General features: G+C 37.2%; 1 protein-coding gene and 1 pseudogene across 2 annotated transcripts in view; both read right to left on the bottom strand.

Moving 5' to 3' along the window:
- The window catches only part of KDM7A (lysine demethylase 7A), a 65,464-nt gene that overhangs the window by 9,378 nt on the left and 39,706 nt on the right, over positions 1 to 16,380 (bottom strand). For both annotated transcript variants that reach the window (XM_039861049.1, XM_039861050.1), the window contains exons 9-18: positions 16,261 to 16,367; positions 13,333 to 13,424; positions 12,185 to 12,274; positions 5,867 to 6,076; positions 4,220 to 4,344; positions 3,838 to 3,992; positions 2,506 to 2,603; positions 1,847 to 1,995; positions 1,501 to 1,709; positions 72 to 157 (exon numbers count right to left, since the gene is read on the bottom strand). In XM_039861049.1, the coding sequence (XP_039716983.1) occupies positions 72 to 157; positions 1,501 to 1,709; positions 1,847 to 1,995; positions 2,506 to 2,603; positions 3,838 to 3,992; positions 4,220 to 4,344; positions 5,867 to 6,076; positions 12,185 to 12,274; positions 13,333 to 13,424; positions 16,261 to 16,367 (1,321 nt within the window). The remainder of the gene's footprint in view (positions 1 to 71; positions 158 to 1,500; positions 1,710 to 1,846; positions 1,996 to 2,505; positions 2,604 to 3,837; positions 3,993 to 4,219; positions 4,345 to 5,866; positions 6,077 to 12,184; positions 12,275 to 13,332; positions 13,425 to 16,260; positions 16,368 to 16,380) is intronic.
- Positions 8,854 to 8,972, bottom strand: LOC120601279 (uncharacterized; annotated as a pseudogene).

Raw genomic sequence — 16,380 nt, 5'->3', positions numbered from 1 at the left:
AAAAAAAAAAGCAACAACATAGTTAATGACAATTCTATAACTCCTTTTAATGTTTCAAACCTTGAATATACCTGAAGATTAAATCTGGAAGTTGAATCCAATTGTTTAATCCAGGAAGAACTCCTCAAGTCCTGATCTTCAGTCTTGACATGGTATCCTAAAGAGAAGTATTAATTAAATTTCCTTCACACAAAATTGATCTTAAAGAACAAAGTTAGCCAAATGCTTAAAATTGAAAGGAAATTTGTGTTGGCCTTTTATTAAAAATGAGTATTTAACTCTTTAAATATTTATTCATATATGTTCACCACTTTCCCTTCCCTCTCAAAAACAAAACAGTCATCAGCTCACCATCTTACATGTTAATTCTTTCAATTCTCTCAAAGGCTGTCTTTATATGACAGGTTTTGTGCCAGATGCTGAAGATCTAGAGTAAAATTCTATGGCCATCTGTTGTAGATGTGAAATCAAATGCAATATACGCTCTCTAAAAAAGATATATTTTTCCATATAGAATAAAGGCATATGTTTGCCTGAATTTTGTAGTATTTCCACAAAATCTTTCTTTTCAAGAAACCAAACAGACTATCGGAAGACAGAATGATATAGTAGAAAAACAGACAAATTTAGATTTGAATTTGAGTTCTTCCATTACCAATGCATTTTTAGGCAAGTTATTTAATCTCTCTAAACCTCAGTTTCCTCTTATATAATAAGTGAAGATTTTGAGAGCAGATGGTCCTGGGTTCAAATTCCAACACTACTGAACACTAAGCTATGTTAGTATGGGTAAATTAAATTTACTTCACTAAGTCCTATTTCCTTTACTTGTAAAGTCAAAAATGTTGTTTCAAGAATTAAGTGAAATGGATGTCAAACTCTTAGTACAGAGTTGACATTTAACTACGTGAGAATGAACGCAATTGGTATAATAGGAACTTGGTTTTTAAATAATATCATTTTCTCCCCAGTCCTCCTCAGACATTTAGGGAAACGAAACTTTTCCCTAAAGGCACAGAGAAGAAAATGCTATGTGGCATCACTGAGGCTGTCATTGAGTGTCCTCTCTTTCCTAAAACTTCCTTTTCAAGCTGGAACGAGAATATGCTCAGCCAGAAACAGTTCAAAACCTGCTTTCCCTCCCATAAAAGGAAAACAGGCTCATTGTTCAAGTCAGCAGATTGTTTAAAGGACCCAATATTCCTTCCACTCTGATCAACTTACGAAAGAGAAATAATACTATCTTTCAACAGCAATGATAAAATTAAGCTGGTGAACACCACTCTCAATCCCAGGTAATTTACATTTTGAGTTCTTAGACTGTGTCATCTTCCAACGTCATGTATTTTTTGGCCAATGTGCTTAGTAGCATTTCCAAGTAAAAATGCACAATGAACAGTTCTTATTCATAATCTCTAACTTTAACTAGGATTATATAGCTATTAATTAAAGTGGGAGTCATGGGTTACTTTCTAGAGACTGATCAGTTATGTTTCTTACCACATTCCACTGGTTTATCATAGCGATACAGCTGCCTAACCTCGTGGTTACTGCTGTGGCAGCTGCTGGGGTCCTGGAGAGAGTTTCGTTCACCACTGCAGTCTGTGCTTTGAACCTGCCTTTGTAAACACGTGGAATAGTGCAACCCTGCCATAGACAGCATGCCCTGAATAGCTTCTTCCTCTGTGCTCGTCGAGGTAGGACATTCCCTGTGGAGCAGAGAGCCAAAGAGACAAGAGCCTATTTATTCCAATGACATTTTTGATAAAATTTAAAACCAAAAAAATGTTTTCATATCCTTTACGTCACAATGTTATGAGACTACTATTACCATCAGCAAGCCTACCTTTTAATTGAAATTTCACTTCTAGATGGCTTTTGGCTCTTCTGAAGGAAGTTCCTCATCACATTAGACTCCTCCTTACAGTTTGATGTTATTTCTTGTTTCTTTTCATCACCTGAACTTTCAGACTCTTCAGTGGTAAAATTATTTTTCTGAGATAATAAATAATGGAAGCAAAGCTATATAAGAAATCTGATCAAATCTGTACAAACCAACAAAAGACATTTTGCCCATCTAGGGAAAGTAAGAGTCTTAATTATCATGGAATTATTTCTGTATTTCATATAAATATGTGAAAATTTCTAGTGACTATAGTAACATAATTCGTTAGTAAAAATACACAGGTACAGGTTTTCTTTATGGTAAAAGGAAATATAACCTATGAGAAATAAGAGAAACTTAAGAGCAGTATCTCCCTCCACTCTTTCTAAAATCAGACAAAAGCTATGTTATCAAATGTTAATAGTCACACGATGGGGTGTGTGTGTGTGTGTGCACGCGTGCGTGCGTGTAATTACTACCACTACAGGGAAAGACCCTGTGGTACAAAGGTCAGAAAGACAGACTTTGGGAAACGCTGTCATTCACTTATCTCCTAGGTGAAGGAAAGTAGGGTTCAACTTTACATCGAACAGACACAAGTCACAGGCTTTGGGGCATACCAGTGCAGTGCAATCAGGTCCAGAGTCTTCTGAATCAGAAATATCAGAATATTCTGATGATCGATTCCTGAGTTCTGATTTCACACTTGTAAAAAACCCTGAGAAGGGGACAGAGAGAAAGAAGGTCATGAGAATTCTATGAACAGGGTGATATCGAAAATCTGTCCAGCTCCGTGGTGTCTCCGTCGCCCTTGCTCTATCCTCCTTTTTCATTGCTTCGCCTTCTTCATTTTTCTTTGCCCGGGATTTTCTCCCCAATTGACCAAGATAAGGAAGGACTGCAGTGCATTCTAAAACAATTTCTGGAACTTACTGAACATAATTATATATTCCTCATCTGGAAATTTTTAATATCTTTCTTACCAGAAAAAAAACCCTCCAACGGTATAATAAGCTACAAGATGTTTTTTACTCTCCCCTTTGCATTATTTCTCTCCGGAGAAAACAAAAAGGCAACTCCCCTAAACCTAAAGAGCATTCGAGTAGAGAGTGAACGCAACAGGCCTGGACACTGGGCCTCAGTGCTCGCTGCCTTTCTCCTCTACGTGGCGCTACCACACGGCAACTGTTGGATGCATTTCCTTAACCATCTTTCCCCGGGCACGTGAGCAAATGCAGTTACCAACTGCAGCAATACGGAATTCACCTAAAATTAGCAGGAACTGAGGTAAGGTATTCAACATGGATTTAATAATATTAGCTACCTGGAACGTTTACTTGGTGAGTACCAAAATACGCAACTACTTCTTAAAATAGAAGGGTATGTGAAGACCCTAAAAAGTGCTGAGAAATTAATACTTCATTCAAAGAAGATCTCCAGGAGGTATTACTATTTTTCACACTGACGATAACCAATTAATAACCAAGTAGAGACTCTCTTGTCAATAGGCAATTGTAAAACAATATAAGGATTATTAATAGCTTCAGATCAGCCAGCCAATTATATGTCTTCTACTTCTGAAACCCACATACATGTCAGCTAAAATTATATAAGAAATTGCACTGAATTTGCAACTGTTTTATTATTTGGAGTAGCGGTCCATAAAATGCATGAGCTTTCATGTGACTCTTGTAAAAACTGTCACTAGATGAGCGTGTCACTGACTCACACACGTCCTCATCATTAATAATACCTCTCCTGGCATTCACGCTCAGCATTTCTGTAACAGATAAACGATTCAGAAATACTTCAGATTTCTCAAAAGAGTATTAGAAATGCAAGCATTTTCAATCCTACTACAAATATAAGAACTTTAAAATTAGCAAGTTACATCACATATTATCACATTAGTAATGAGCAGACCTTTAAAATGACCATTAAAACAAACATACTGTTAAGTGGTTTCTGCGATTCTTCATTGTCCACCCCCTCTATTCCTGAACTCTCTTCCATCTTCATTTGTGCCTTTTTTGTCCTTCTCTTATCCTCTTCATTTTCGCTATCTGCTGTATAAAGACTTTGATCTGCGAAGGGTTGTCTTTCATCTCTGTATGTGGGGGGGGGGAGCGGGGGTGGAATAATCGTCAGAAAACAGTGCATCTGTGCAGCCAAACAGTGCCCTCTGCCCCCTCAATTTGCAGACAGAATGGACAGACACTGAGACATGTTCCCCATGTTTCAGTCAGCTGTGTGGCAGTATGGAGTGGGGATTAAGTGAACAGAAGGAATTCCCTGAAAACGAATCTGTCTGATACTTTGATCTGGTTTACGTACTTAATTATTCTTCCATTTGTCAGCAGTAATCGTAGATCATTATCTTTCGCTCTCCATTCAGGCACCGTGGAAGATGGCTGGAGATGTTTGTTAAATTTTCCATTCAGTTTAGAGCTCAAGATGTCCTTAAAGTATAAAAACAGAACTTATTTAACTTCTATCCTCAAAGATACCTGCTTGACTAAAAGAATACAGTGTCCCACCGTCTCCTGGCCGGGGCCCTGCATCCCAGACTGGGCTGGGCAGCTGCCAGCCAGACAACATGCAGTGGTGTTGCACTAAAACTAAATGGTTCCTAAAACCAAAGCAGGAATGTGGTTCCTCTCTCTGCAGGGCCATCAACAATAGCACACATTCTAGGAAGCAGAACGTAAAATTTGCATAAAGCGAATTCAAAGACAATTCAAAGCTGAAAAGCTGGGAAGCTGGAGAAGCACTGCCTTAATGTATTTTAATTCTCCTTCCCTTGTTTCTTTCTGCTGCAGTGCCAGCTGCCTGGTCTTTCCCAGTCACTCTGTCTTTGACCTAATGCCTAGTCTTCCCACCAGTCACTGGCAGCAACTTACAGGTCACCACACTGCTATCTCTAGGAACAAAGGCCATCGTGTGACATAAAAGCACACAGTAGCTGGTTTTTAATACATGAATACTTCCTTCTTGTGGTCATTTTTTTCTTTCATAAAAGAACCCTTCATAATATGCTAAATCTTCTTCCAGATGGCTAAGGGTTAAGGAGGTTTAGAATAGCAACAAAATCTTAAAACAGTACAAATACAATTATCTATGATTTAAAATAGTTAAGAAAGTTATAATTTCTATATAACTTTTTAAAATACTAATTTAGATACCGCTATCTTGTTCATTTTCAATTAATTGCCTACCCTCTACTTAAGATGTAAAATTATGGATGATACGGATCTCATTGAAAACTCATTACCATGTTTTACAAAGGTCCTACATTGATCTCATTACTGCTCCCCCCCCCAACTCTCCCCTTTGTCCATTAGGCCAGCATTTCTCAAACTTTAATGGGTTTATTCTAAATCTCCCAGTCTAACAGTCACTCATGCTGATGCTGTTGGGTGAGGGACAGGCTTTTTGCACTTGTTCATCCCTCTGCAAACAATACTTTTCCTCAAATCTGTGTATCTATCTGACTTCTGCCCATTATTTATCAGTTCAGATGTCACCACCTGAGCAGCTAAAGTAGCTGGCCACCCCAAACCCCTTTATTCTATTGCTCTACTGTTTTAGCTACCTTTGTAACACATATTATCTGAAATTATATTACTTTAACATATGTCCCTGTCTCCCATCCTTCCAACTTGAGCTAGGATGGAGGCTACTGAAGGGTATGGACATAAATATGCTTACTCTGAGATCTCCTCCAGAGCCTAGAAGAGCTTGGCACTTGGTAAACACTCAATAAAACACGTCAGTGAATGAATGAGATCTAGTCATCCTATTTTTACACGGATGCCCAGAAAGCTGAAGCACCACCCCGTCACGGGCGTAGGTACTGCCCACCATACAAGGCTCAGCGAAGGTCAGATAACAGGAATGGTTAGACTGTCTTCTTTTTATTATCCGTTTAAAGAAATTTTAAGCACCACCAAGTCTCTTTTGTAATCATGAAACAGTACTTGCCTCTTCCCACGGGCACATTTCCAGTCTTCTGAGGACCTCCCTCGTGTGTAGCTCCAGGATGTCTAGGTTAGAAGGAGTTCGAACATTATGGTCTCTAAGTTTCCTCATCTTTCGTCGGGAATGGTACGGGGAAGTTGCTTCATTTGAGGATCGTGAAACTGGACACACAGTAGGAATTCCCTGAGATTTAACTGGTTTGCTGTTTTCCTCCTTTAGGAATTAAATTCAGAATATTTTTATGATAAGGCTACGAACATGCCTAAGTAATCATTCATAAAAATATTTTCGAAAACAAAAACCATTCAGTTTAATTATATAAGCAAAGAGACCAACTCATAAGACAAGCAGACCTTCTGAGACCTTTATTTCCTTCTCTCCCCGACGTAACGTACTGTGAATGTATCTCCTTGATTTTTAGCATCATTGTAAAGACTGTGTAGTATACTCCGCTGTATAGATATAGCATAACTGACCGACCTAAGCTTACTGGTAGTTATTAGGCTGCTTCTAGTTCTTTCCTATGATGAACATTTTTTTACTTATATAGTTGCATAGATCAATAATTGCTTTTTAAAGCAAAGTCACACATTTGTGTAGTTTTGAAAATTAAAATTCTATAAGCATATTATGAAAAGTAGCAGTCTACTCTTCCCCATCCTGATTCTCATTCTCCAGAGGCAACCACTTGCAGCTTTTTAAAAAACTGTAGTAACATATACATAATTTTGTACCACATAAGCGGTAACCTATGTGTAATTTACCATTTTTATGTATAGAATTTGGTGGCATTAAGCACATTTCACATTGTCCAACCATCACCATCTACCTCCAGAACTTAATTTTCCCAAACTTAAACTCTGTACCCATTAAACAATAGCTCCCTATTCCTCCTTACCCCCAGCCCCTGGCGACCACTTTTCAACTTTCTCTATGAATTTGATTACTCTATGAACCTCGTATAAGTGGAACTATACAATATTTGTCCCTGTATGACTATCTTATTTCATTTAACATAACGTCTTCAGGTTCATTCATGTTGTAGCCTGTATCAGAATTTCCTTCTTTTCAAGGCTGAATAATATTCCATTGTGTGTAAATGGCACATTTTGTTTACCCGATCTTTGATGACAGACACTTGAGTTGCTTCCACCTTTTGAATGTGAATAATGCTGCTATTAACATGCCTGTGCATATGTTTGAGTCCCTGCTTTCAGTTCTTTTGGTATATACCCAGCACCTGCGACTCTTGTAGCTATTTTTGTTGTTTTTTTCCCCCAGTTACTTGCCTCCGAATTTCTAAATAACATGTTATTTCTTGGTTTTTCAACTTTAGATACTACTGAATTCCTATGCAAGAAGAAGTCTTAATCCTTACATACCTCTCCTAAATGTACACCTACATCCTTTTCCTTCAATACTCAGTATTTAAATTGGGCTCAGTAAAAATTATTTATAACCCAGTGCCATGTAACATACTATTACATTTCCTTTCCTTTATATCTTTTAATTTTTCCTTTGAGTTTATAATTGCATCACTTTCCATCAGCTTGTTTTCTATGTATTTATCACTAATTGAGCCTCAAATTCTCCACCAGAAGAATGCTAACATTTAAACACATTTAGGTAATCTATCGGATTTATATTTTTCTTTGGCAACATCCTTCCTGGATCAGCTTGCAGATAAAGTACAAGATGCTCAGTTAAATTTGAATGTCTGATGACCAGCAGGACGGCTCTCCTGACCCACCCTGGCCTGACTGCTCTCTGGGCCTATACATGTCATCAGAGACCTTTCCCAACCTGCTCCCACTCCACCGCATAAAACTGCAACCCCCTCCACCATCTTTGGCCATCACTCCCTAATCAGTTCCCTGTTAATTTTCTTCATAGCACTGTCAGTTCCTGATATATTAAAGTTGCTGATATATACTCATGGCTAGCCTCTTTCTATTAAGCTCCATGGGCGGGAGCTTTGTTTTGCTCTATGCCCATCCTAGATGGTACAGAGCATGCAGTAGGTACTCAGTATTTGTTAAAAGATGCATTCCAGGGCTCCCTCCTTTTTGGTTTACTCCCTTTTTGGAGTGGCACATCCTTTTAGTTTCCTGAGAAAGGGCACATGGGAAGTACGTGTTTTGAGATCTTGCCTCTTTGACATCTTTGTTTTACATTTGATTTATGACTTGGCTGAGTACAGACTTGTATGCTGGCGTCCCCTGACCCGAGAATGTTAAAGACTTTGCTCCACTGTCCTCTAGTTTGCAGTGTTATTGTTGAGAAATTTGATATTCTGATTCCCCATTCTTTGTATATGAATCATACTATCTTCCCTAGTGCTCTTTAGGATACACTTTGCTACATGTATTCTAAAGTCTGACCATGACGAGCCTTGGCATAGATAGGTCTTTCTCACCCACTGTACTGGACATTTTGTAGGGCTCTCAATCTGGGAAGATAGATATATCCTTGAATTCTAAAACATTTTGATTATTTCGCTAATAATCTTATTTTCTCTGTTATCTCTTTCTGGAGCTCCTACTATTTTGACGATGACTGTATAAAATGACCTTCTAATTTTTCTGTCCTATTTTTTTTAATTTTATGAGAGATTGCTCCAAATTTATTTTCTACCCATTCTACTAAATTTTGCTCTTATTATATTTCTAATTTCCAAGAAGCCCTCTCCTTTCTTCTTTGAATGCTCCTTTGTCATGGCCTCCTGTCCTTTTTTCATGGAGGCTATATTTACTCTTTTCTCTTAAGAATATCAATTATATTTGAGTTTTGGGCGAAAGACTTATTTATTGTTTCCTTTGAATACTTTTTCTCCTTTATTTTTGGTCAATGTCTTCAAAATTCTTCTGGGCTCTCTATGCATTTTATTTATTTATTTTTTTTAATTACTTTTTTAGGCAAGCGAACCCTTGGTTGACCTCACAGATTGCAAGGACCTTGTTAGCTTACAATCCCTTATTTTTTACTTTTTATGCCTACAGCACCTGATCTTCCTAGGTGGTCTCCCATCCAAGTACTAACCAGGACCGACCCTGCTCAGCTTCTGAGATCAGATGGGATCGGGCTTGTTCAGGGTGGCATGGCCATGGACTCTATGCAGTTTAAAAGGGAAGTATTAAAGAGCTATTTGGTGCTAAGAAAACTAGATAATCATAGGGGGGAAATGCCTTGACTTATCTTATGCAATATACAAAAATTCAAGATTGGCCATTTACATAAAAGCTTTTAGAGGAAAAAAAGAGAGTATTTTCAAGACCTTGGGGTGCATAAAGAATTCCTGGCAAGGATACAAAATAACAGTAACTATAAAAGAAAAAGAACTGATAAACTGAACTTCAAAATTAAAAATTTCTGCTCATCAAAAGGTACCTTTAAGATAATTGACAAGATAATTTATATGTACACACATATATATGAATAGATGCTTGTTAAATGACAAAGAACTTGTGACCAGAAAATAGCATGAACTCCCTACAAAGCAATAACAGAACGTAATTTTTTAAATGGTCAAAAACTTCAAAACAGGTACCTCAGAAAAGAATACAAATACCATGCACAAGAAAAGGTGCTCATTAATCTTCAGGAAGATGCAAGTTAACACCACAATGAAATAATATTTCATACTCTCTAGAATAGCAAGAATTAACAAGACTGAAAACACCAAATCCTGGTGAGGATGTGGAATAATTACAACCATTTAAAAAAACTGGCAGCTTCTCACAGTTAAAATTCACTTGTCCTGTGATTCAACAACTCTATTTCCAGGTATTTATCCAAGAAAAATGAAAACATATATTTAACACAAAAAGACATATAAGAATGTTTGTAACATTTTTATTCATAATGGCCAAATCTGCAAATAACCCAATATCCATTAACAGAAGAACAGAAAACAAATTGTGGTATATTCATTCAGTGGTATACCACTCAGCAAACAAACAAACAAAACTAGTGACACACACAACAACATGGATGAAACTCCAAAGTATAATGTGAGTGAAAGAAGCCAGACACCAAAATAGTATATACTCAATGACTGCCTTTATCTGAACAGACAAAATTAATCTATGATGGTAGCAACAGAAGTCAAAACAGTGGTGACCTATAGTAGTCAAAGACTGACTAGAAGGGAACAAGAAAGGACTTTCTGGGGTGATAAAAATTATTTACATCTCAACTGAGATATTGGTTAGACGGGTGTATACATTTGTCAAAACTCAAATTTCCTTACAATCTATACACTTCCACTATATGTAAAAAGAAAAAAGCTAACTGGGAACTCTGTGTGAGTGGAGCTTTGTCAAATGGTGGGTTTCACTGTAGAGATCTGTCTTGGTCCAGCAGATCCAGTAGGGATCTACTGGAAGGTTTCAAACTGTCAGTATCAGTAGGTCTTCTTGGGAGGCACAGGCCAGACTGCCAGTTTTTGGGGAGTCAAGCGGGAGAAGAATCATTCACTATGTAGACTGTCACTTAATTCTCTTGTTTTCAGTGTGGAACCCATCTCCCTCAGTTGGACTCAGTGCCCCAAAGTCCACAGTCTCAAGTTCAACCTCTCAAATAATTAAACCTCTAATTGTCTGCATGTGTTAAGGCTGGGAGTTGGAGATCAACTCGTGTCTTAAATAGGCCTTCAATCAATCTTATTTTCAATCCCACCTCCACTCTCACATTCAGAGGGTCCCGTGTCCCTAACTCCTGAGCATTTTGAAGGTTCTGTACAAGTAAGACCTGCTCCTTGCCTTCCCCCACTGCCCACACAGGTTTCAGTTCTTAGGGCTGCTAAATCAGTGACCACTTGTACATTTCTTCTCCAAAATTTTGTTGGAATCTTCATCTCTATTATTCTCTTCGTTTTGGGAGATGTCTTCTTTTACTATCATTCTGGTCCCAAGAGGTGATAGTGGTAAGTACGTATGTTCAATCTATCAAGTTTTATTGGAACCCTCTTATTTACTTTATTAGATTAAAATGAAACTGCCAGGTCAAGGGATGGAACATTCAGAAAGCATAAACTAATCTGTACTCCTATCATCAGGGCTAGAATATAGAATTTTATTTTTGCCAATTTGATAAATGATCATATGAAATCATAAATTATTTGGCAAAATGTGCTTGAATAGTTTTTCACATATGGAGACTATTTCTCATATTTTTATTGGACTGGCCATTTTTATTTCTTCTTTAGTGAAATACCTGTCTGTTTCTTTGCACATTTTTCTACTGGCCATCTTGCTGCCTTCTGTACTCTCTATCCTTCAATGAAAAAAAAAATACTATGTCGGCTATTTTTGTCCAATTATTCTTCCAAGGATATTTCACCATTTAAAATTTGTGACATTAATTTAGAGGTGACATATTTCAGAAATGACACTCCACTTACTCAACTATTGTTTTACTTCCCTTAGTAAAGATTTATAGTTTTTGCAAATAGACCCACACCTCTCTTGAGTTTACTCTTAGGTTTGGGTTGCTATATTTGAGATTTATACATTTATACATTTACATATATAAGATTATATATGTGACTTTTGATTAAAAATCTATACAACTACTATCACTCTTTAAAAAACAAAATATTTTTCTACTATATCTGGACATATTGGGAATTACATGAACTATTCTGTCTAAGGATATTAAACCCAACCTTTTGGTTTTCTTAGATGCATCCCTCTTCCCATTCTCGAAACACAGACCTAATCTAAACTGTCAACTTACAAGTTCGCCTCCGTTTCTCCACTTAGTTTCCTTTCAGTTCAGGCTAGACACTAATAGGACCACCTTCCTGAATTAAAACCTCCTTTCTTTAATAACTGGAAGAGCGCCTCGTTAATTAAAACATCTATTCTCAGATTTTGTGGACTTTTATCAAAGGGCATTTATCTAATCAAGTTGTTCTAATATTTCCAATCAAGTGGCCCTCCTTGCCCCACCCCACTGACATCACCCCTCCTTCCAACCCAGCTTCACCCAGCTCCACTCACTCACCTTACATTTCCTCTCTTTTTCTCTCTACTCTACATTTTTCCTCTTCAGATAGCTGAAATGAACTAGATCTGAACGTTTTGTTTATTCTGTATTTTTTATTTTTGGAGTAACCTGATAACTGCTTCCTTATTCAGTATAATACAGTATTTTCTCTCTAGGACTTCAGAAGCCTAAAAACCTGAGACTGTTTCTCAGTCTTAGCTCATTCCATTTATTTTTAAGTGCATACGAGCTTTCAAGTTTGTAGTGCAGCGGTAGATTTGCTTCTCAAAGCAGACAGTGACCAAGCATTTAGATAACAGTTTCTACTCTTACCTCTATTGCTCGAATTACTTTAGAAAGTTCTTTAATGAGATGTCCAGGTCTAACATTGTCTGGAATTTCAAAGGCATGTTCAGATACAAGCTGTATTTGGATTAACAAAGACAAGACAACCAAAGTTATTTACACTTTAATATGTAAAAACCAATTTATTAAACCAATTTTTGGGTTTTCCAGAGTTTATGGACATAGCTAAATATTAATCAGGCAGGTCTCAGAGTTCCTGTACTTGGTGTGACACCTTCTAAAAAGATTCTCATTACCTTACAGAATCTTCTTAGACTAAGTTAAAGAGAATTTTGCTTTATATAGAGTAGTGACCTCACACTCTTTATCTCAAAGCCTACTCTATTTCTAACTACTATTATAATTAGTAACTAATTAAGCCTAACATTTAATTCATAATACATAAGGATTTGAAAGAGGGAACATAGGCACTGAAATAATCCTAGTCCACTGGTACAAGTAATATGCTATGGAAGCACATACTAATCCCAAAAAGGAATCTGGGCTGACCTCTTAGGGGAGGTGGGACTCAAACGCAAACAACTAGACAATATTTTCGTGCAAATGGGAAGCCCCTGCTTGAACCTTGACCTTCTTTCATTTTTACAGAAGTCTAGCAGAGAGATAAGAGCATAGGTTTTGCAATCCGAGACCTAGACTTAAGTGCTAGCTCCATCAGTTATCTTGGGCAAGTGACTTAAACTCTTTGAACTTCAGTTTCCCTATATGTAAATGGGAAGAACTATAGCACCCAGACTACACATTGTTGCTTTAAGGATTAAATGAGATTATGGATATAAAGACTAAACACAATGGTTAGCACACTATGAGAGCTCAGTTATTTATAATTATTTTACACCTACACATTCATTCTTAGTCAACACCCTAGATACACCTGAATTACTTACTTTCTTTTCCAGCTTAAAGAAATACTGAGGTACTTTATCCTCAAAAATATAAACATAAACCAGTACATTCGCATAGAGTGGATGATAAAATGCAGCTTATATTTAAAGCACAATTTCCATTCCCTCTACCACGGCTACTCACAAGTGTTGCCACAACAGCATAAGGACTCTGTTTTCCTGACCTTGCCATATAAAAGAATAGCAATTAATTCACTGAAGAAAACTCACTTCTTTTCTCATCCATAATTTTAAAGCAGTATGCAGTGCTTTCACGCCCTGTACTAGGTAAGTTTGAGGCTGGAAACCATCTTCTCTCAGTTCTGTGGGAAGGGAAGAGGAATAGGAAAAGGAGGTCAGTGTGTTGAAGATAAAGGGATTAACTTTATATTTTCAGTAATCACCAAATAGCAAACTGCATAACTTCCAAATTAATAGAAAGGAAAAAAGTGAAATAAGAAACAATTGACCGAAAAGGCAACAAAGAAAAAGAAAGAGAATTACATTGTGTCGTTATAATAAATGCTCCAGTTAAGAGAAAGCTCATACACATAATGCTGAGTAAAAGGCCACAAAAAAATGTCAGTATGAAGCTATTCTTATAAGAGGGACAAAATTAAACTACTTTAGTTGGTGACATAGGTGATAAAACAGAAGAAAAGGATTATCACAAAAGTCAAGATAGTGGTTCTCTCTAGAAGGGAAGGAGGAGGGTGTAATGAGAACAATAATAGGCATGCCTAGAGACTGGCATGGCTGCTCCTGCTCACCTTGGGTGGAGGTGATCGGAGAGGCAGTCATAAGTCTCCAAACTATAGGAGAGCGTATGTGTATGCATTGTGTGATCAACACAATCGACCATGGGCACGACGTATTTCACTATTGTAATGGTTAATACACACACACACACACGCAAATGTCTCCTCTGGGTTTTTAAAGCAAATTAATGATCTAAAACTCACATTAATATATTAGATGTGGTCTATGACTCAGGTAAGTTGAAGCCAAAGTGAAAGATTTCACTTCTGCTCTGATTTACTGACGTAAACCCCAACCAAATTGGTTCACCGTTTCATTATTACTGACACTAAATACAGTTAGAAGTTTCATACACCCACCCTTACTTAACCCATCTTATAAGCCTATAACAACAGTCTGACAGCTGGCAAATAACAGGCCACAGCGGAAAGTTATGGGATGGAAGGACAACATAACGTGGGGGGTTGTAAGATCACCATTCCTGCTTCCAGGATGAAGGCTTATGATGACAGCAATTGGCATGATAGTAATTGGGCTCTAGCCTTAGTGGGATTGGATTGACACACTGGTACTGCCAGGTATCTTGTACTGATCTGGCTGATGAAATGAAAATATTTTAAAACTTGACCTACAAATATCCTTTTACGGTAACCTTTTTTTTGTCTTTAATGTATACGGCTATGTGTTTGATCAGACCTCAATAGTTTTGAACTCTCGAGGGCCTAACACAAAGGCTAGCTCGTTATTCCAAGACCAAGCGATCTGCTGCTTGTGGCTGCAATAAAGACGGCAAGATTTTCTTTCAGATAAATTCTTAATTTGTTCTAAAAGGTTGATTGATGGGCCCCTCTTAGACATTAGGGGAAAAGCTTCACCCCAGTGTGTGTGTGTGTTGTGTATGTGTATTGTGTGTGAGTGTGTGAGAGAGAGAGAATACTGAGAAAAGATGGGGAAAAAGCTCTGAACTTACTGAGTACTGAATTGCCAATCTATGATCTGGAAGGTTAAGTAATTGGGTTTTATGTCCAGATAACAAGGACATTTATAAGTGCTTTTTATAAGTATTTAAAAATGTTTCTATTTTTCTAGATTTCTACTTGGATAGAAGACTACAAACTTTAAAATCCAGTATTTTACTGGAAACTATATATGGCACTCTATGATCCACTGTGTCATTCCTGCAGCCAAGAGAAATACCTGAAAACATTGACCAAGTCAGGGATTCAGGATAAGAATGCATTTCTGGAGCAGAGACGGGCGTGTGTAGACAACACCTGTTCTTCCTCATTCATGGACCCTTCCGCCATTACAGACACCTGTGCCACCATCAAGACCTCTACCTCTCCACTATGCTAAAAGGTGTGGCACGGGCTTCTATTAGTCTCTCCTTCCATACAGAGTGAGCCTTTTTCTTTTTTTGAGCAAAAGCAAATACATAAATAAGTTTTATCATTTCATTCTGTGCATGCTATCCCAGGAAGTTAGTTATTGGTTGTTGCTTTTTATTTTACCTTTTCTTCTTGAGTAACTTTTAAATAGAAAACGAAACAAATATTTAGAACAGACTTTACAGTTTAATCTGTTTATATCTGTTCTTCTGGGAGTTAATTATAATAATAGCACTATCCGCAAACTGACTCGAGAAGTTAAGACAACACAGAAACAAGACGAACTGTATTGCATTCTAATGGACAGAAATGCATGAAAAGCAAAAAGTGGACAGAAGTACAAGGGTACATTTAGTCTCTAACTTGATGGCTCAAAGATGATTAAACCAAAAGATAAAACATTAAAATCTGAAATTCCACATTAAAAAGGTACCTTTCAAGTTTAAATAAAGCGATATTCCTAACCTCCCCGCCTCCCCAAAAGAAATCAAAATGTTCTTCCTCAACTGCAGGCTCAAAGCCTGACATTCAGTTTGTCTGTGCTAACAGGTACCTTATATTGGCCAACATAGTGGGTCATAATGATGATGGCACAGGCACTACCTGGTTCTCTTGGGATATGAAAATTATTCCCTTAATTTTTAAAAGTAAATATTTGGGAACATATATTATGTGACTGTCTCTTGGCTTAAATTACATTTCTGTAAGTGAGGGACTTTTATATGCCTGACAATGTGTGTGGGCTATAAGACTCCTAGGTGAAATGAACATTTTTCAATATTACCTGTTCTGATGCAGGTCTTCATATAACTGCTTTTTAAGGTTATAAACTAGAGACTCTAATTTGCTAAAAAGGTTCTTGGCAGGGGGAGATCAAGCATTTAAAAAATAAAATAGGGGCAATAGCCACACCATACCAAAAAAGGGCCTTTCTTTCTATCAATGGCTTTTAGTAAATTTACAAACATCATGCATCAAATCAACTCAACAAAATGTACAGATTATTAATTACCTTTCAGTGTTTCCAGCAAGTTTTTGGCTACAAACCAACATATGGCTTCAAAGAAAGGGAATTTGAAAAGATCTGGTGTTTTTAGCCTTTTTTCCATCTCATAACACCTAAATAAATACA

The sequence above is a fragment of the Pteropus medius genome, unplaced genomic scaffold (assembly GCF_902729225.1).
Source record: "Pteropus medius unplaced genomic scaffold, Ma_sr-lr_union100, whole genome shotgun sequence".
Classification (NCBI taxonomy): Eukaryota; Metazoa; Chordata; class Mammalia; order Chiroptera; family Pteropodidae; genus Pteropus; species Pteropus medius.
Note: the sequence above shows the minus strand (reverse complement) of the source record. Positions and strands in the feature narration are given on the sequence as shown.